This window comes from Oenanthe melanoleuca, chromosome Z (genome assembly GCF_029582105.1).
Source record: "Oenanthe melanoleuca isolate GR-GAL-2019-014 chromosome Z, OMel1.0, whole genome shotgun sequence".
Taxonomy (NCBI): domain Eukaryota; kingdom Metazoa; phylum Chordata; class Aves; order Passeriformes; family Muscicapidae; genus Oenanthe; species Oenanthe melanoleuca.
The window spans coordinates 45350054-45372241 of NC_079362.1; the positions used below are offsets into that span (position 1 = coordinate 45350054).

General features: G+C 37.5%; 1 protein-coding gene across 3 annotated transcripts in view; it reads right to left on the reverse strand.

The window, feature by feature from the left end:
- CCDC171 (coiled-coil domain containing 171) overlaps positions 1 to 22188 on the reverse strand; it is a 161478-nt gene that overhangs the window by 128397 nt on the left and 10893 nt on the right. For all 3 annotated transcript variants that reach the window (XM_056514607.1, XM_056514608.1, XM_056514609.1), the window contains 4 exons: positions 19448 to 19629; positions 14446 to 14592; positions 2310 to 2402; positions 797 to 957 (listed from right to left, as the gene is read on the reverse strand). In XM_056514607.1, the coding sequence (XP_056370582.1) occupies positions 797 to 957; positions 2310 to 2402; positions 14446 to 14592; positions 19448 to 19629 (583 nt within the window). The remainder of the gene's footprint in view (positions 1 to 796; positions 958 to 2309; positions 2403 to 14445; positions 14593 to 19447; positions 19630 to 22188) is intronic.

The following is a 22188-nucleotide window of genomic DNA, read 5'->3' on the forward strand; positions in this document are numbered from 1 at the left end:
TGTGTCTTGCCCACTTTATATCTTCTTAAACCCCCTCTTTTCCTAAATCTCATTAACTACTATCCTTTATTACACCTCCTCCTCAGTTCTACGTCTTCCAATACCATTCTTCTCCCTGACATTTTCTCACCCCAATATAAACCTCATTCAGCCAAGGAAGAAGACTCAGTACAGTGTATCCTATATCTGCCCAGGGAATATAGCAAAACCTTTCTTCCGAAAAACATCTATTACCATGGACACAATAGATTGTGCTGAGCAGGAAAGGAATCCCAGGCAATTTCATCTGCTCTCATACATTTCATCCCTTCTATTTTTGTTAGCTAGTTAACATTTTTCAAAAGCTTTCAAAAGCTGAAAATGAAGATTCACCACTGTAAATGATACTCAACATCTCAGCAGCAGTCTTAAAGATTAATCTAGCTCTCTGAAGTGAAAAATAATATTTTCATAATAATGTAAGTGTATACAAAAGAAAAAAAGCTGTTCTAGCCTTGCCATGTGTGCTTTCCTACACTCCCCCCAGACAAACAGGAGACAGAACCCTGCCATAACTATAATTTCCAACATTTTTCCTTCGGTAAATAATCAGTAACAGATCAGCTATTTTCTTTACCCACCTATATTGTTACTGATATGGACCTGCTATTAATGGAATACCAGGTCCTGAACTTCAGGTTGGTTTGGGAAATTGCATCAGATTTATTTGTTTTATACTGACTGAAAACTATAAAAACAGTAAGTGGTAATCAAACTGTCCACTGCCATTTTAGAATCAATTTAAAGGGAAACTTACACATTGAGTTTTTCCAAGTTCTCTTGGGCATTGCGTTTTTCCATCTCATATGCATATTCTAACCTTTTGAACTCTTTCTTGATCATTTCTAAGTCTGAAAGAGCTTCTTCTCGTCTGTCCTTTTCCACGTGCACAGCTTCTTCAAGTTCTCGAATTCTTAACTACACCAAGTAACAAAAAAGCAATTAAAGCAAATTAGGAAATACTAACATGATCATTAGTGCTGTTCCATGGTCTTTCTGCTCTACAGTAGAGTATATTCTATTAATGCAGTATAAAAGCATATACATATGTAAAACCATTCAACAAATGTGAAAATATAAGAATACATAAAGTTCAAACCAGAGACAAATAGATACAATGATGAAAATTTCCTTTTGTTCTCATTTGGAGGTATCTGAACATTTTCTTATTAATACTGAAGCTTTCTAGGGAAATTCTAGTTTTTAAATAGACTCATGAAGTGTGGGACTAACAATAAAGGCTATACTGTTCTCTCAGAACAAAGCTTGTTCTAGGTTGTTCATGTATATATATATGTATATTTATGTATACAAGGAAAAAGATTTTATCAGTTATTCAACCATAAAACCCAAGTCTCTAGGTTTAAGGAATGTTATCCTCTCACTTTCTTTGTATGTTGCAGAAATAGAGAAGAAATTAAGCAAATTAAATCTTTTCTACCAGTTTAATTATCACTTTCAAAATTTAAATGTCTGCACATACATAAGATCATGAAAAAAAGAAAAAAACTGACTGAAGAATGGCAATGCTTACTTTTGTTACTCTGAAAATAGGGAAAAAAAGATATCAAATTCCTTTCTTTTTTGCTTAGTTTTTCAGAAGTCCAGTAAATTTGTTAAGTAATATATTACTAAGCAGTCATCATTTCGTCTTTTCAAACTCTTTTTTAAAAAATCATAATTATTTTACTGAGTCCAACTGTGTGTCAGACAGTTTAAAAATACAAAAAATACAAACATTTAATCTTCAAGTATATATACCAGATTTATTCATATAATCAATCTTTACTGGTAACTGCAAGTATCATAATTTTGGAGCTGGAATGTACTCTGAGAAATTGTGTTTGAAACTGCAGTTTCAAGATGCATTATGCTCTCACTCCTAGATAAGTTGGACATATGCACTGTATCTCCAAATTGCTCTAAGTAGCCATTCAGAAGATACAGGGCAGGATATTTAAACAGTAGTATAGTGTTTAACTATTATGAAACATTTCATTTTCCCTAACTGTTTTAATGCTAGTGGGAATTCTCAAACTTACAAATCTGACATCTTATTTTATTATTTATTCCAATAACTTTAAAGTTTCCTGAAAAGCAGATACTCTTCTGCCCTTTTATGTATTTGTTTTTATGATTTTGACTGTAATAAATCTGTTTAGGTTTCTTACTGGAGCAAGTGTGCCTCATATTTTTGGAGCATTGTACCTTCACAACGTCCTCAACTGTTTTACTGTAAACTTCTATTAAATATTTAACAAAAAGTTTACCTGGATGATCTCTGAAGTGAAATTGGATGCTAAATGTGCTGCTCTCTCTGCTTCAATGTTTTCTTCAAGTTTCTTTGTTCTCGCTGCAGCTGCCTAAAAGTATATTTTGAAGATATTTAAGTTCAGAGAGATGATATTATGACACCAAGTTTATTCAATTCATTAAGTATATTGGGATTCCATATATCAACCTGATATATCTGAACGACTTTGGAACTGTGACAACTCACAGGAAGAACCACATAGAACAACATGATTTACATATATAGATTATTAAATTAATATTTTCTATTTAGTTAAGTAAATTGATGTAGCATTATGTTATTGCTGCATTTTTTATAATCAGCTAGGGTCAGAAAGCAAATAAACCAAGTTAAATATTCTTCCTATTGCCCCACTATTTGCTCACTTAAGGCAACATAACTATACCTTGTATGTCCTGAAATACACTGAGGTATCAACAGAGCATCTATAATTTCATAAATGAGATACGATGCACAGAGAAGATTCTTCGAAACTTTATCTGCTTAATATATTTACTTCAAAAAATCACAAACACTGCCACTATACTTTCATATTGCTAAGATTGTTCTCATAATTAAGAATGTCTTCAAAAAAGGCAAGAAGGACCCAGAGAACTACTGGCCAGTCAAGCCTCACCTCAATCCCTGGAAAAGTGATAGAGAAGCCTCCTTCTGAATACCATCTCTATCAACATGGAAAACAAGAAAGTGATCAGAGAAGATGGCATGGATTCAGTAAAGGGAAATCATGCTTAGACAATCTGATTGTTCTCTATGATACAACTATCTGGATGGATGTGGGAGGAGCAGCGGATGTTGCTCTGCCTGGACTTCAGCAAGGCTTTTGGCACTGTCTCCCACAAGAACCTCACAGGCAAACCAGAAGTGTGGCCTGGATGAGGGGACAGTGAGGCAGACTGAGAAGTGTCTGAATGGCAGATCCCAGAGGATTGTTCTCAGGGCACAGGGCCTGGCTGGAGGCCTGTCACAAGTGGTGACCCCAGAGTCAATAGTGGGCTGGTATTGTGTAACTTCTCCATGGGTGAGGTGGCTGAAGGGGCAGGCGGCTCCTCAGCAGGTTCAGGGATGGACAGAGCTGGGAGCAGTGGCCCATAGCCCAGAGGGCCCTGCAGCCCTTCAGAAGGGCCTGGGCAGGCTGGGGACATGGGCACAGAGGAACTGTCTGAAATTCAACCAGGGCAATGCAGGGCCCTGCACCTGGGCAGGAACAGCCCCAGCTACCAGCACAGGCTGGGGCTGACCTGCTGGAAGGCAGCTCTGAGGAGAAGGACCTGGGGTTCCTGGCAGGCAGCAAGCTGTCCATGAGCCAGCAGTGTGTCCTGGTGGCCAAGAAGGCCAATGGTGTCCTGGGGTGACTGGGGAGAGCATTGCCAGCAGGTCACAGGAGGTGATCCTGCCCCTCTCAGCCCTGGTGAGGCACCTCTGGAGTGCTGTGTCCAGTTCTTGTCCCCAGCACAAGAGAGACACAGAGCTGCTGGAGCTGGTCCAGCAGAGGGTGACAAAGATGACGAGAGCACATCTCTTGGGAGGAAAGGCAGAGGGAGCTGGGCCTGTTCAGCCTTGAGCAGGGATGACTGAGAGGGGACCTCATCAAAGTCTGTGAGTATCAGAGGGGAGGGTGCCAGTGGATGGATCCAGGCTCTGCTCAGTTGTGCCAGGCAACAGCATAAAAAGCAACGAGCACAAACTGACACACAGGAAGCTCCACCTGAACATGTGGTAGAAGTTTTTTACTGTGCAGTGACCAAGCACTGGCACAGATTGCCCGGAGAGGCTGCGGAGTCTCCCTCACTGAAGACATTCAAGAACCATCTGGACATGATCCAGTGCCATGTGCTCTGGGATGACCCTGCTTGAGCAGGGAGGCTGGACCAGATGACTCACTGTGGTCCATTCCAACCTTACCCATTCTGTGACTCTGTGAAAAATAGCTTGACTACGACACTTTATATTTGCTAGGTATAATTCCTTCCAAACATCAGCTCCTAATACCCTTTGCCCTGAATAGAGAATTTACAAAGTACATCCTGCTTCAGTTTTGAAGGACTCGTTAGCATTCTCCCACAGATGAACATCTGTTAAGAGGATGATTTTACTAGAAAATACTTCCAGCCTATTAAAAGTCAATAATAAATACAAGTGATATGGATTTCACTTATTTTTAAAGCATTTTAAAAGTCTGCCTGAAAATAATTCTCTTTTAAGTTTGACAGAGGACAAAGGAAACAGAGGAAGGTATCTATTATAACATTCAGAGGAAAATATCATGAAAAAAAATTAAATTAAGAAATGGAAGCTTCACCAAGAATATTTCACTGCATACCCTAGAGAGCAAAGACACTTTTCTGTCTTTGGCTGGATGGTTTGTTTAAATGTCCATTATTACAGCAAACACTGAAATTTAAAAAATTATACTGAGAGTAAAGTTTCCAGGCACAACATATTAATTCACAAGCTCTGTACTGAATTTGACTTCTATGTCTTATTTTATTTCCTGAGCACCTTCATCTCAGCCTCACTCCAGCTGAGAACAAAGAGACAAAACACAATCTAAATGGTTAACTTATCCTCTCAAATGGGAGCCCATAAAACTGTTAGATTTTTTCAGTCTCAAGATGAGAAGTAAAAACTGAAATAACAATTAGTAGCTTGAACAATGGCATGTGCAAGAATTAAAAACTGGCAACAAGATTCCCAAATAGAACATACAAGTATCAGTTCTTGTATAGTTCTAAAAGAAAAGTCTGTCTTCTTGAGCTAATATGATCGACACTAAATGCAAGGACAAGCCGTGTGGTCCAAAGGAAACACAAACTGCCAGAAATACAGAAGCCTCATTCCTAAGAAAATACTGGGACAGTAAGTGAAAAAGGCAGGAGCAGACAGGCATCCGTAAGAAGTGCCAATATATCACTCTTTTGATCTCTGAAGTAAGAGCAATTCCATTTAAACAGTATCATTTGTAGATGTTGCCTTTGCTTGCATTACCACAAGTCACTGAAGAATTAGTATGTAGAATTAGCATGCCTATAAAGAAAAAAAGCACTGGTAAAAAAATTTGCACTTCAGCCACAGGCATCTCTGATGAACTCTACAGTAAGAGAAACAGCTCCTTTTTACAAACAGGGCAGTGTATCTAGCCTACTGGAAAAGAGTTATGATCTTCATAACCAAAGAAGAGCCAGATATACCTGACAGGTATCCAACATAAAGCATTCAAATAGATTCAAAATAGTATACACAGGAAAACTGTATTAGAAACAAGAAATTAAACTTTGACATGTAAATGTCATCTTACACATCATATCCCTATATAAAGGCATGAAAAGAAGTGACTTTTTCAAAACCAGTATTTCTTCCTAAGGTTAAACACATCAATGCCCTATTCTTGCTTCTGAAGTTTCTCTTCTTCTAGAGTTTGATTCTTTAAAGCTTTGCCTCAGAAGTTTGTTACAATTTTGATTTTTACAATCTTGTTTAAATTAGTTCACTGTAACTCAAAAAAACAAAGAGCCAGGGAAAGAAACAAATCTTTTCATTCAAGATAAGTAACTGTCAGAGATCCGACAGAACTACCACTGATTTTTTGTATTATTAGAAGACAAAGATGAAGAGTAAATTGTTCTTTCTGAAAGTCTCAGAAGATTACTCAGGCAAACCTTAATCTTATTTTACCAGTCTATATACTATACCCAGAAGATTGGATGCTTAAAAGAGCTTGCAGAAAACTACAGATGTGAATTGAGGAAGACATGTAGATGCAGACTGTGAAGTACTGAATATTCTTTTTCCTCTGCTCTATGACTACCTTGCTAAAGCTTATGATTCACCAGACCTCTAGAAAATTTAAATCAAGTCAAAGATGCCAGCAAATCACTGAGAAATTAGTCAGAAAAAAACCCCTCAAATTTCATGAAAGATATCACACCAGCCACTACCGCTTAAACATGGCTAATCAATACAGAGCTATTAATAGAAAGAAATTCAGATTTGCTCATATTTGCTCTAAGGAAAAGAATCTTGGTATTCCAGTCTATCAAACTGCACATCAGCCAGAGAACTTGCACCTGTACTTGAAGCTGAGTCTGATGACTCAGTTGGGAGGAACACAGCTGCAACAAAATGCCATATAGAAAATCTATTCTATTTTGCTGATAAAGGTTCAAACAGGCTCTACTGACACTTATACGCACTTCTCTTCACAGTGAGAAGTGCATACTCCACCAGTGAGAACAATCTATTTACACATTCTGTGAGTAGAAGAAAAATGTCAGGGATGAGACTAACCCCTAAAACCATAGTAAAAGTTCCAAGAGGAGAAACAGGAATGAGTTTTGGTTTTCTGTCTGACAAACGGAAAGACACTGGCATCAGAAATGTGTTAGATATGTTGAATCAAATTAAAGGTGAGAATCAGTATCCTTACAGAAGCACATCTGAAAATTTTACACAATGCCTTTCTACAGAAAAGAAGCAGTGTGAAAACCACCTAGAGTAAGGCTGCAGGCCAAAGATATACAGATCATAGGCTTGTATCTGGGAGTCAAATGTGAATACATACTGGTTTAACATGGAAAGCTTCTTGTCAGGTCCAAATACATCTCAAAGATGGACCAAAAAGAGAGCTCTCCACTAATTACAAAGCGTTTGCTCATCCAATATAGAAAACACTGGTTATTCAAAAAGATTCAGTCACTTGTTACTTTCATGTGCACCTAACAAGACATATGAAGGCAAACATCTTAATTAAGATAACAGATACAAACTCATGGAATTTCTGAAGTTTCCTTAGATATTGAAGCTCTTTGATTTCAGCCTTATTTAACGAACAAAGATAGCTGGGATCAGTTTCCATGATAGCACAGAGAATTTTGTCTTTTGAGAAAAAGTAAATAAAAGTGACCAAGAAAAATTCAATGTCAGCATTCAAACTTGTGGCCAAGCATGCTTTATGTTTAATCTCTTACAGTTCAGTCACTTTTTTCAGCTTCACATCGCATATCAATGCTAATGTGGAGACATTTTCTGCATGCTTACAGTCTGCAATACCATTTTCCAAACTGTCAGTATGGCTTCCACTTTTTGGTCCCTAACGCTTCCTTGAAGTACTGCAATATTTGAGACTACTGGTGCACTCCAATCTGAAAACCTTAGTTTAGTACGACTACATGACACATTGTGCAATTCCATGTTTGCAGTTTGACATTTACATTTACAAAAAATACCCTTTATCAGATAAGCAAACAGTAGAGGAAAAAATAGAAAGATACATTTGCAACACTTACGAAGCTTAGATACAGTAATGGAAGTAATTTTTCTCTTTTCTGCTTCTATTTAAACCCCTTCTGCAAGATATATCAGTCATTAGAATACTTAAACTTAACAAAGGCTTAGGTAAAATCACTATGTGAAATGGTCAGCCAAGACGGTTTTAAGTGGACACACACGTACCTTACACCTGGATCAACATTTAACCATTCTGTCTGTGTGTTTCCATATTCAGACAGATCTTTTTCATACGTAAAAACATTTCCGTATGGTTCAAAGCTCAAACCAGGGGATCTAAATACTTCTATGGGAGATGTACTGACCACTTCCACCTAGTGTTAGAAACACTGATACCTCTTGATTATGGTAAGGTGGAGCCATCTCCTGTCCGGAAAATAAACAACCTTTAGTAACTATAAAGTTACTTAAATACAAACAATTCTTAACCACAGAAGTAAATGTTCTTTCAGCCTGACAATGTGGCTAACCCTCTCACTTACTAAGTACATATTTCCTGCACTTAAAGTCTAGAGAAACATGTGTCAGTGACAGAATAGCCAGACTTGCATGACACTGGACAAACAATTACACTGACATGGGAGCTACAAGATAAGCCATATGCTTGACTTCAGGTTAAAGAAAGTGTAAAAACAACTAGGACTGCCTGATACAGTCTGGCTGCCTTTGGATAAAATCCAAGTCCAGTCCAACCTGCTACTGAGTTGCAGCTGGAGAAGCCATCTAAGCTGCACTCCCTTTCTAAAGTCCTTTGCAAGGAGATGTCTCTTTTGAGTAGATAGTAAATATAGTAGATAGTAGATAGTAAAGATGAACATGAACTAACATTGTTACTCTATACAAGCACATACACAAGACTCGTGTGACTTGCTGCAAACACCTGAAAGCGCTACATAAAACACTATTGAAACAACCTTGGTCTGAAAGTAAGGTAAGACTAACCAGTCTTCAAATTGTACTTCAATAATATCATGACACAGAAGATTATGAAGAGGAAGCTTCTCTTTGAAGTCCATTAGCATAGAATCATAAAAAGTTTGTGTGAGAAAGAACACTAAAGATCACCTTCCACTAAGCCATCTCTCTCAAAGCTCCCTCCACCCATCTTGGCCTTGGACCCTGCCAGGGATGGAGCATCTACAACTTCTACAGGCAACTAGCTCCAGTGCTTCACCACCCTCATAGCAGGGGAATTCTTCATAATATTTAATCTAAACTTACTCTCAGTTTAAAGCCATTCCCCCTTGTTCTATCACTAAATGACCTTGTAAATGTCTTTCTCCAGCTTTTTGTAGGCCCCTGTTGGTACTGGAAGGCTGCTCTAAGGTGTCCTCAGAGCCTTCCCTCCTCCAGGCTGAACAGTCTCAACTCTCTCAGTCTGTCTTTTTAATGGACAGGCGTGCCAGTTCCCTGATCATCTTTTTGGCTTTTCCTCCTATGGACTTAGTCCAACAGGTCCATGGGCTGCTTATGTTGGGATCCTAGTGTTAGATGCAGCACTGCAGGTGGAGTCTCACCAGAGCAGAGCAGAGGGGCAGAATCCCCTCCCTCACCCTGCTGGCCATGCTGCTTTGGATGCAACCCAAGATGCAGATGGGTCTCATCCCCATCAGCACCCCCCAGGTCTTTCCCCACAGGCCTCACTCCATTCTCTGCCCAGCCTGTATTTGTAATTGGGATTTCCCTAGGGCAGGGGTAGGACCCTGTACTTGGCCTTGCAGAACTTCAAGAAACCCACCTCTCAAGCCTGTCAGGGTCCCCCTGAATGGCATGTATCAATTGCCCCACACAGCTTGACATTGTCAGCAAACTTGCTGTGGGTGCACTTGCTCCCACTAACAAAGATATTAAAAAGCACTGGTCCCAGTATCAATCCCTGGTTGATGACTGCTCTCCACTTGGACATCAAGCCATCAACTATAACCCTTTGCGAGTAACCATCCAGTCAGTTCTTTATATACCAAGTATTGTAATCATCAAATGCACATCTCTCCATTTTAGAGACAAGGATGTTGTAAGAGACACTGTCTAACACTCTGCAGAAGTCATCACATATTCTTGAATGAGCTTGTCTCTCAAGAAATGTAACTTAGGAGCCACCAGAGAGCTCCTATTACAAAACCTGCAGTACTTAGACTCTTCTAAGTATGTGGCACTATATATTTTTATCTAGAGGAAGTATACCTCTTTAGATATATAAATATATATATATATACACAAGTATACTATGTACTGAGCATGTAGTAACTAATATATGACAGTCACAGCAGTTAGAATTCCTGGATGATAGTTATGCATTCTGGAGACTCTAGAAAGCAGATTAAGTAGGGGTAAGCTGTCAAGGAGTGTGTAGTCATAGAAGACAAACAATTTAACAATCAAAAGACTGAGGAATGTGCCCTTTCTTGCACTGCTTGGATCTTTTTCAAGTCCTTCTGATGAGAACTAGAATTTACTTAACAATGCAGTTCATAAAGAGAAAAAACCCAGAGTGTATGTTTGCAGATTTGGGAGGGGTTAGTTTTGTTTTCGGCTGCAATCTAAATTTCATGTTTCACTAACTTAAGAGAATGAGAAATAAGCCTACAGCCTTCAAGTATTGCACATACATATACCTCATACCAATAGAGAAATTAACCATTCCCCAAGTCCTCTTTGCATCCTAGCAGCACTACCAACCTAATACAAGCATACATGTTTAACACTGCATGTCAGTACATATAGTGGAGGCAAGGGAAGCGGAAAAGGCAATGTGAAAGCTAAGGGAATAGTCTTTAAATGGAAACTAGAAGACTTAGAAAAATAACAATATACTCAGTCTCAGAAATTAAACAGATCAAGTTATGGAATATTTTTCAGGCCTCATAAGACTCAAAAATTTTGAGAGACCTTGAGCTTCAGCTCAAGCTGAGCTGGCAGCCTCATGCATGTTAAAAAATAACAGAAAATCATTACATTTATAGGAACAAGACAAAGAGTTTGAAATTTATAAACTAATAATTTTGTTTCTTGTGGTAATGTCCACATTCTCATTGCAAAACCACTTTCCCACCCATCTTTTTGGTTGGATACATCACTAGAAACACTGTTTTTATACGACAAGTTTTCTTGTCCTCTCTTTTTCACATATTTCCCAAGAATCTTCATTAGCAATTGAGCTAAAGGCTAAAATAAAAGACACTGGTTCTGGAAAATTGATTATCATAAACAGTATTATCTTGATGAGTTCAATAGCAATAGAACAATAATTTATTTGACTACTAATTCTCAGGCTAAAGAGGCAGAATGATATCTAAAGTTCTCAATCTCAATTTTTCTGGCACAGTGTGTAATCTACTTCAGAAGCACTCCAAATCTATGGAACACATTGGTATCACTGCAAACTGGACAGCTAGTAGTTTAGCTATCTTTCAGCTGTAAAGTCCACAGAAAGTTATCATTATTCTTTCTCTTAATTTCTAACTATGGAAACTAGAAATTTCCTCTTTTCAACCATGATCAGAGTAATCACTGATGGATAAAACCTGAATAACATTTGAAGAAAAAAAAGAATAAAAATGCTCCAAAATGGGGGACAGGCAGGCATTTTGCACTCTCTTTATAACAGTCTGTTGGATGTAGTTTTTCATACAAGTATCATTATACTAAAAGAAAAATATTTCAATTTAACATTTCCTTCTATTACCAAAACCCAAGTATTTTTCCATGGATTTCTCCCTTATGTCCAGCAGAGGGTAGCAAAAGAACAGATTTGTGAACTCCAGAAACTGTTCATCTCCATTGCTTTTCAAGAAGGAGCATTTAATAAAATATTTTAAGATTGGAGTTTAAGTAGAATTATACTACTTCTTACACATTCACCTTAAGAGGCTTCTTCTCATCATCAAAAACTTAAATACACATTTGCTAACCAAATGATCATTAACATGAGGTACTCAGCATGGAAATTGAAGATATGTATCCTATATCCATCAACTTCAACCTATAAGCTAAAAACTCTATAAAGGGAGATAAAAAAATTACAAATCTGCTTAATGAAAAAATGCAGGCCGTTCTGTCTGGGGTGTACTACTTTAAGGCTTCTATATCTGAACAGAAATTCAGCTTGGATACTGATATCATGATGCACTTAGTGGATGAGGGAAGTTATAAATGTTATACATCTAATCTTAATAAAGGCTTTGACACCATTTCCCACAGCGTACTCCTGGAGAAACTTGCTGCTTATGGTGTGCATGGGTACAGTGATTACTAAGTAAAGAACTGGCTGGATGGCCAGGCCTCAAGAGTGGTGGGAATGGAGGTGCATTCAACTGGCACCACTGAGGCTCCCTAGGGCTCATTATTGGAGCCACTCTTGTTTACTATCCTTATTGGTGATCTGGATGAGGGATTGAATGCACCTGCATTTGCAAATGACACCAAGCTGGGCAGAAGTGTTGACTGCTGGAAAGAAGAAAAGCTCTGCAGAAGGAGCTGGAATGGCTCCTTCATTCACAAGGCCCAGTGCTGGCTCCTGCTCTTTGGCCACAGCAGCCGCAGGCAGTGCCACAGGCTGGGGCAGAGTGGCTGAAAGGTGGCCCAAAGAAAAGGACCTGGGGGGCTGCTGACAACAGCTGGACATGAGCCAGCAGTGCCCAGGTGGCCAAGAAGGCCAAGGGCATCCTGGCCTGTTCCAGCAACAGTGTGGCCAGCAGGGCCAGGACAGGGATTGTCCCCCTGTACCCAGCACTGAGGAGGGCACCCCTCCAATCCTGTGCTCAGTTCTGGGGCTCTCAATTCAGGAAGGACACTGAGGTGCTGAAGAATGTCCAGAGAAGGGCAAGAAGGCTGGTGAAGGGTCTGGAGCACAAGCCCTGTGAGGAGTGGCTGATGGACCTGGGATTGCTTAGCCTGAAGAAAAGGAGGCTCAAGGGTGACCTTATCACTCTCTACAACTGTCTGAAAAGAGCCTTAGCCAAGTGAGGGTCAGTCTCTTTCCACAGACAACAAGTGACAGAATTAGAGGAAATGGCCTCAACTTGTACCAGTGGAAGTTTAGATTTTTAGAAATTAGAAAATTTTCAGAATTTAGAAAATTCCTTAGGGCAAGGGCTGCAAAGTATAGGAGGAAGTTGCCCAGGGAAGTGGTAGAATCCCCATCTACAAGGTTATTGCAGGCACTTTCAGATTATTACACATAGGCAATTTACTTTTAAGATGGTAGAGTGAAATGCAAGCTGCCAACAGGATATGTATTGAAGTCTAAACTAGTTTGGTTTTTTCAAATTTTGTGCTAATTTTCTTTAACTTTCAAATGCAAGAGGTTTCATCACATATATTTCCTTAATCACTGTTAAATAGCTATCCTTATCAATAAGTACCATGGGACTCATTTTTCTGTAGACTGAATATGTTTTCTTGCATTATTAAGATATTTAGAAAGTTAAAATAGTTTAACAAAAATTTAGAGACAAAAATATTTTTTTCTGATTGTGATTAGTAGGTAGCATTTCCCTGATAAGACCATCATTAGAGTATAGCAATTGTACATTTTCAAGGAACTGTGTCTCTCCTTTTCAAATTCACAGCTCATGGGTATATTCTATCAAAATATTTTAAAAGATAAATTATTTGCTGCCTTGCTCTTCCTCCTTTACGCTCATGACTTCTCTGTTAGTCTACAAAAAGCCATGAAGTCACAAGCAGAGTCCTCATTCACGTACGGGGAAGCAAAACTTGGTGTTTTTTAAAAGGGTTATTGGAACTTCACAGTATGCAACACTTTTCAACTGAAGGCAATTCCACCTAGGCCAGTAAGTGCAGCTCAAAATATATGACAATAGATTTCCTGTAAATTCTTTGAGGGCACAAAGGTCTACCTTGTTGGTCAATAAGTCAGTGTTTTTAGTTGATGAGCTTTGATCTTCCCTGTAGGAATTTTCTTTTGTGCTTCATCTTTAATGCAGGACTCTACCTACCTAAAAATCAATGCTTAAAACATTTCTTTTGCCTTTAAGAGAAAAACAACAGAAAAAAAATCACAGCTGAAAACTATGTCACTTGCTCCTTTAAGGTTTCACAATATTTAAGAAATGACAGTTCTTTTAAATTCATTGCAGAAAATATTTAAAGATACTTTGGTAGAAAACATACATCAGGATAAAGAACTGTCCACTCACTATGCTCTTCTGCAACAACAAATGTTTTACCAAGGAAGTCTTGGTCCAGACTGTATGAACAGATAGCATAACTACTACAAAGCCTATCAGTGGACAAATAAAATATTGAAACATAGAAAGAAACTAGCTGTTTAGTGTAAATAGATTATTTATAAGGTATTTTCTCAAAGATTAGAGACTTCTCAACCATGGGTGTCAGTCAACAGAGAGGAAAACTAAACCTGCAGTAACCAACACTAGGAGAAGTAAGATCCTGCTGTAAGACCATTGTGATCTTCCAGTGTTATACTCCCTCACCTAGCAGAACATCTGGCAATTTTTGCAGCTCCAGCAGATTCTCCACCAGAAATCCAACCAATTAAAAATATAAGAAGATAGATAAATTGAGACTTTAGATTTCCTAACATAAAGTTGGCCTTGTTTTCACACTTATATAAACCTTTTTTCCATCTGCTGTTTAAAGACAACTCTCAAACCAGACTCAGAATAAAAGTAGCATTCACCTGTTCAGCCTTTTCTGCAAAACAGACGTTCAATATTTTGTTCATCAAGTACACAGAATTCCAGCCTAACTGCAAGGTTCCATCCCTCAGTGCTCAGTGTCAGTGCTTGTTGATACTAATAGCAATAGTCAAACAGACTTACTTCAAGTTCCTTTTCAAGTTTCTTCTCTCGTTCAGTGCTGCATTTAAGTTCATTGGCCTGGCACCTCAGCATCTCACTACAGCTACTGTGTTCCACCTCTACATCTCTCAATTTCTTGCGTGTATTTTGCAGTTCATTATTCAGCTCCTAGAAAAGAAATAAGGCATTAAGAGTTACTTTTGCTAAGATAAAGTAGACAGATCAAAGAAGAAAGACTGCATCAGAACAGGTCATTAAAATCTAATACACCAGCACATGTCAACTATTTACCCAACAACTGACATATTTTTCCACCAAATATCATATGCTGGCTCTCAACTCACTACAAACATGACCGTCTGCAGCAATACTAAAATCAGAGCCAATACTCGACAGGAAATCTTTCTCTAAAGAAGTAAAAAGCTGCTCCTCCAATCTGTTCTCCCTTGCACCTCAACGGCAGTGGTGGAGAGGGAAACAGTTAAATGCATTTGATGAAATGATAAATGGACAGAAGTTCTACTTTGTTATTATTTTAACTGGTAGAACTTAAAATCAAATTATCAAACATTTGCTGGAAGCTACTCCCATCAGCTAAATATTCTTAATTTCTACTATTCTGGGGACTTCTCTGTCTAGAAATGGAATTTAAAAATTAGCTACATGAACTATGAAGCTCTTGGAAAGACGAAATAACTAAGCTGCTTCCCACCACAATTTCCGCTTTTGCAAATTGAACTAAGCTACAGGTTGGTATAATTACTAACACTATTAGACTCAGCAGCTCTGTGGAGTCACTACCACAAAATCCTCATTTATGCCACATCAGACACAGAGAAAAGTAGCCAAATAATGAGCCCCCAGTAGCCTAGTGCATATTTAAGCTGGGGATTCCAGAAGCCTCAAAAAGAATAGCTTTGGTCTAGTGGACAGGAGTAAGCTTTTCCATAACTAGCATCAGAAAGAAGTTATAAATCCAGTGATTTAGCTGGAGGACCTTTGGAGAGCCAATTACTTTCTGTGCAAAACACAGAAAGATTACCGTAAGTCCTCCTGTTCATTTATTCCTATCACTTATTGTGGCAAGAGACATTTTGTGAAAATAAACCAGTTGGTCTACAAATTCTGCTATTAATCTTACATCACATAATCTTGTTCCTGAAAATTACTAATCATAAGGCATCTGCAGATCAGGGAGGAGAAGAAAAAGAAAATGAATTATTTATAAAGAATGATTCTTTGGAAGACTGAAATTTGATAGAACCATGTTTATAGATGAAGATCAAAGAAATATGAGTCTTTCCCAAAGTTTAAAACAAATTTTAGATGTTCTTCATGACTGAAGGCAGAAAGTTTTGGCCACTTAAACATGACACCAAAGGATTCATGACTCCCTTAACACCTCGTGCTACTCCATTATTACGAAGTAGTAACTGAAAAAATTAATTAATTTTCTCTTTTTTCATGTGGAGGCACTATGGCACAATTTTTTGGCATTCTCTGGAAAGGTAACTAGGAGCATGCCTGTGAAACAAGTGAATTAAAAAACAGGAACCTCAGTAAATAAAAATATTGCAAAAACAGTCTACCTAGAGATGGATTAAATTTAACGCAATCTTCTAACTTCACCTGCAATACCAAGATAATTAAGAGATTTCTTCCCATCAGCATGCAAAAAAAATTTTTTTTACTCACATTTATAATTACTCTCATCTTCTCCATATTGGAGAGATATAGAAATATTTCTCTTTAGATTTATCTTCCAAATATTAACAGAAGTGAGCTGTGAAAAGTGCTTCTTAAATGAGTAATACATAGTTTCCTAGAAAAATACTACCTCAAGACTTCAAAATATTTTATGCTGGAAAAGTAGTTAACACTAGCAGACAAAAACTGACACGAATCAAGCTTATTAAACAAGTCAACATGACTTCAGAATCTTGAAGTCTGTGAACTTTTCAGATATGCTATGACTGTGTCAGACTGTTCCAACAGCTACCTACACATGGAAGGTTCAGAAAGAAACATACTTCAGCATGCTAAAAAAGAAACACCTTTATATATACATGTATATCTGCATGCCATATACACACTCACTAGACATATGTGCTTATAAAAACATGGCTGGTCAGTTGGTTTAAAGAATGTATAAACAACACAATTTCATAAATCGTCTAAGGAAAAACTGAGTGCTTCTGTGAAGGAATACTATCTTCTGACTCACCACAAGATGATGCTATCGCACTTAGTAATGAACTCCAACATCTTTTACCATGCACCAAACACTGTGCTAAGCACGCTCAATAGAGCACAACACAAATGTTTCTCTGTTAGAAAGTAGAGAGGATTACTTTTACTCCACAGAGACACATTTTAGTAGATTAAACTGACTTAATTTCTATGCCTACTTCAGCTTTTTCATAGCTAAGTTCAGGCTTGTAGCTCACAAAGTATAGGTTTGGAACCAGGATTTGTCATACAGGCTTATAATCTTCTGCCTATGTACATATTAAGACCATTTCATTTGGCTTTCATCTCATAACTCAAAGTAACTATGAATTACTTAAAACAGGACTGTAAATGCACAACACAAAAGACTGAACACATTTTAGCCTACAAACCTAGACTAATCTGATATTTATCCGCAAAGTTAAATCAGTTAAGCTTTCAAACAACTAAAACAGTGAAGTCCTGTTTTAACATTTATGTATATATTTTTTATTTCCCAGAATTTTATAACTATATGTAACTATAACTAGGGTAATGGGCAAAGGAATACTACAAAAACAAAGCAGAAAAACTGAACTATTTGCAATTGAACTAAATAATAAAATTTTACTATTCAAAGCATGCTAGTAGTTGACACTAATACTGAATCACATTTACTTTAGGAGTGAAAAATTATATAGCATTAGAACACTCTTCCAACCAAACCCCTGCTTCTACAAATCACATTTGACTTCCAAATCAACATACATTGACAGAGAACACAGTGACCCGAGCAATCCAGTGTTTCTTTTGAGCTGAGGATAAACACCACTTCTAAGAGAACAGTATGCTTCTTAAAACATCATTCTTTTCATACAGAATTAAAGTTACTCAATAAACACTTCTAAACACTATATACAAGAGATGACAAGCCCATTCTAAACCCTCCTCTACTTAACTCAGTCTACTGTTAGCCAGAACACAGAGCCAAAGCACCACTCTTAGCCTGCATTACCTGACAACTTAATAAGAAAACTGTGTCTAAGAGTAAGTTTCCTCATAGCCTAAACCTAACCTTAGTTTTTTAAGCACTGACTTTGAATGAAAACTGACTCATGTTTCTGTTGGTTTGAGAAGGACCTTAGGGTATCATTCAATGAACTCACACATTTTTCTCTGAAACCTTCTCTGTTTTTTTTTTTTTAAGTATTCCTTTACAGTTCCCCCAATTATTCTCTCAAGGTACTGCTCAACATCCACTAAATTACTGAGGGGATGAGGGAATTTCCTTCTTATTTTTCATTCAGGGAAAATTCAAATCAGTGGGATCCTTTTCCACCATCAGGTCTCTTTGTCATTAAGATAAACAACACAATGCAACTTCTTTTACAGGCCATGCACAGAAACACTATTTATCCACACAATACCTGATTTCTACTACAGGTGCCATTACTGCACCACTCCTTCCAGATCTTGCCTTCAAACAGCTGAAGAGTCAGTACACAGTTCTTTTGAAATATACATAATCAAGGGAGTGTCTCTGCCCTGTTTTGTTTTGCGAGCTGCTTCCACAGATGCCATACAGAATCTGACCAACAGCACTATAGCATAGAACAACAGGTAGGCTTGCAGTCAGAATTTGGCTATCAAGCTTTCAGGTAAGTTCAGTGTCATTTGGGAAGACTGGTACTGTCCCAGGCTTGGAGCTGACCAGGTGGGAAGGAAGTAACCAGAAAATTTTCTACTGCTTGACTAACGCCCATCCCAACTGAGACAAGTCTGTCACATCTTAGAAGGGACTACAAAGGAAGAAAATATATTAAAAGGTTAGCAGGAATCTTTTAGCAGCAATCTGTTCTCACACACATCATCCAATGCAAATGTCTATCATCCTTAACAGAGCCTCTGCATACACTTCTGTTTATGAAGAATAACTACAGCTGAATACATTCTGGTTTTCCATCAAACAGTAATCTTACATAGCTAAAATACAACATATGTAATTTGTCATTTAAAAAGAAAAAATATAATTGAAATATAGCAGTATATCCCTGCGGAGCAGGAAAAAGTTAGGTATGTCACTCAGCACTTCCATACCACAATGCTACATGATTTCTTTTAAATGTATTTGTTTGGAATACCTTGTATAAAAAAGGTGTAAAAACAAGTTTGTAGTTCTATTACTTTTTACATATTTAGCACCCAAAGGATGTATAAATATTAGTATAAATCAGGAAATATGATTAAATTAATTACTAAAGAACAAAACCCCACACTCTGAGACAGATTATAAGGTCATCTCTTACTATAAGTTGATTTTTATCTAACCAAATGGCAGAATTTCCAACAATGCTTACTTTTCGTATGTGGTATAGAGTGAGCAACATACAATGCACAGCTCAAAATCCCATCATCACTGTTCAGGTTCCCTGAAAGTATGAGTCTTCATATTATACAAACTATTTTCATATTCACAGGCTATTGATGTCATGCTGGGGAAATTGAATCAGTGGGTGTTAGGTGTTCCTGATTTTATAACTCAATATTGCAAGACAGTGCAAATGGACTGTGAGCTGGTAACTCCATTTAGGCATTTACCATCAAAATCAGCCATAACACATTTCATCCAAGCAAGAAAGACTATGACACACCAAGTGTAACTTAATAAGGCTATGTTCTTCAGAAATACTCTGCAGCATTTAGCTACTTGGGAGATTTTTCCTAAATCGGAAAGATCTCAACCCACTACACACTTCACACCAAAAAAGTTCTAGCCATTATCTCATGCAGCTTTGCCACTATTAATTCACCATACCAGTAAAATCGCTTCTACTTCATTTCTTTCCTTAAGAAGGAATACATATTCATTATTATAAATTCTGCTGATATCATCCTTCGCCCTTGCAAGTCTTTGCTGTTCTTCTTCCCACTTCTGTTGAGCATTTTGAAACGTTTTCTCGGTCTCTGTCACTTTCTGCTGAAGGTTTTCATTGAATACTATGGTTTACAGAAAAAGAGAAAGAAAAAAGATTGCAGCAGCATGGTAAAACATATCCAGAGGAAAAAAACCCCAATACATAATGATCATCAGTTCTTCTATGTATTTTGATACTCTGTGGAACTGCAACATTAACTCTCCAGCACTGGAGAGCACCGTCTCCATGAAGGAGAAACTGGCAAATTTTGTGTTCCTATCACATTTTTCCCACAAGAACATAGGAATGTTAGAGACGTCTTTAAAAATTAAAGCATTTTTTTCTCTTGGAAAACTTAGATAACTCTTTGTGGGTCCATTCCGAATCAGCATATTCCATGATTCTGTGAAATGACATCTTTATATAATGGTGGACTTATTTTCAGATTTCTGCATTTTCCCAGTTTATTTCCAAATGTCATTTCTCGTATAGGTATTAGTAGCTATATAGGTATTATGGCTATTAGATTTGATATTATATTTGAGCTCCGTTTAAATGACAGTAAAGATAGGCACATGTTCCATGAAAGAGACTATAGATAAACCTAAGGCAGGTTGGGTTACCAGGCAAAGATTTAGCTTTTCCACGGAAACCTAACTGCTCCTCAAGAGATTTAAATCTTCAGCCCACAAATTACCTGGTATGGGGAACATTGTATGCACTCTTCTGTGAAAGCTTCATAATCTGTAAGTAGCTTTATAGGAGAAAATATTTTAAAACAGTTTTTCATTTTACCAAATACAACTAGCTGCACTGGCATTTAAGTCATTACCACTTTGTAACAGGATTTTATTTCAAGTCATTACCACTTTGTAACAGGATTTTATTTCAAATCCATCCCAGTTTTCTGACATTTCTTCCTAGTCACAGAAGAATGAAATTAAGAGAATACATTAAGACAACAGAGAATCAGTGGACACAATGCTAAGAAAGGACTGTCAGATGGTAGAAAATAAATTCTGAATGAGAACAGCAGAAAAACGGGAGAAAACACTGAAGGGTACAAGGCACAAATGAAGCATTCTGTCTGTGGAGATATGCTGGGGTCGTATCAAAGCACCATGTAAGGTGGGTGAGAAAGACTTTGAGCAACAAAAGAAGCAAAAAATTACTAATCACTGAAAAATTAAGCAGCATAATTATAATTTGGTTTCTTTGACACTTGTCACAGACATCAAAAGCTTGATAAATTTCAGCCAATGGAATTTATTGTCAATTGACAGATTACTAATTAATGACTATGGTATTGAAAGAAACTAACATACACATCCCTTGTGTGCAAAGGAAGAAGACATCCCTTGCCCCTGCAAAGCCTCTCCTATTCCCATTTTGTTCTCCAGTCCCCTCACCACATGTTAGCCCAGTCCATTCAGGAAAGTGACAGGCAGCCCAGCACACTAAGTTCACTGTGCTGTGGCTCCACCAGCATCAGTCTCTCTTGAGTCCTGCCTCTCCATAACTGCATGGCATGACTTTTATAACAGCAAGGAAACTAGCACACATGGAAAGAAACATAACTTTGCTCTAGGTAAGAAACTAGCAGTCCAAATCTTCCATTTGTAATCACAAAAAAATTTCCAAAGCGGAAAAAAATGCCTTCTTCCAGACTGCAATCCATAAGATTTATTATATTTTATGTGTTTGCAATCCCTAAGATTTTTGATGATTCATGTGTGTTCCAAAGGAGTGAAACTTCAGCTTTCCAAGTATCTTAAAAATACTTGTTACTTTAAGTACATTCAAGATCCAAACTCTCTTATGGTTCTTAAAAAGTTAAAAACTTCAGGGAGTACTCCAACTCTTCATCAAATATCAACGGCTCATTAAACTCACAGATACATCTCCTGTACTAGATTAAATAGATGTACTATAACTATATTAAAAATACACCTCACTTCCTTGTAAGAATGAGAAATCTCTCTATTTGAGGAGTACAAAGGAAATCTGAATTTTATTTCCTACTATTTTTGAATACAAAAATAGTAGTAAATAAAAAGTCTAGGTAAAAACTTTCCCTTCCACATACTGCTGTCACATCACACATTACTACAAAAAAAGAAACAAAAACTATGAGAAGAAAATAAACCAGACATGAATAATGAAAAGCTTGAAACATTCAGAAAGATGAAAGAAAAGATGAAAGAAAACAGATGTATGACGAGAAATTCTGGAAAAAAGCTGCTGGAAATAGTGCAAATAAAGGAGCAGGAATTAATCTTTCCTGTTCTTTTTTCTTCTTCTTTTTTCTTTTCCTCTGAAACGGAAAAGGAAGAACTACTGGACACAGAGGTAACTTGGATGAGAAGATGGACACCATGATTACAATTCTGTACACAGACAGCACTGAAGAAAGAAATAACAGAAGGTGATGGGCAAGAGGAAAGACAGGTTGGAAGCTTTAGCTAGCTAGTTCTAAGCACAGGTGAGACTGTAGGAGTTTTGTGAATTCTTAGGAGTTTTCAAAAGCAGATGGATAAGAGATGGGAAGATAAGACAGATTTTAAAAAAACAGCAGTAACTAGAAAATTTAATTAAGTTCCTGCTTCCAACTTACCTTAGTGACATGAAACAGACTTGGCCT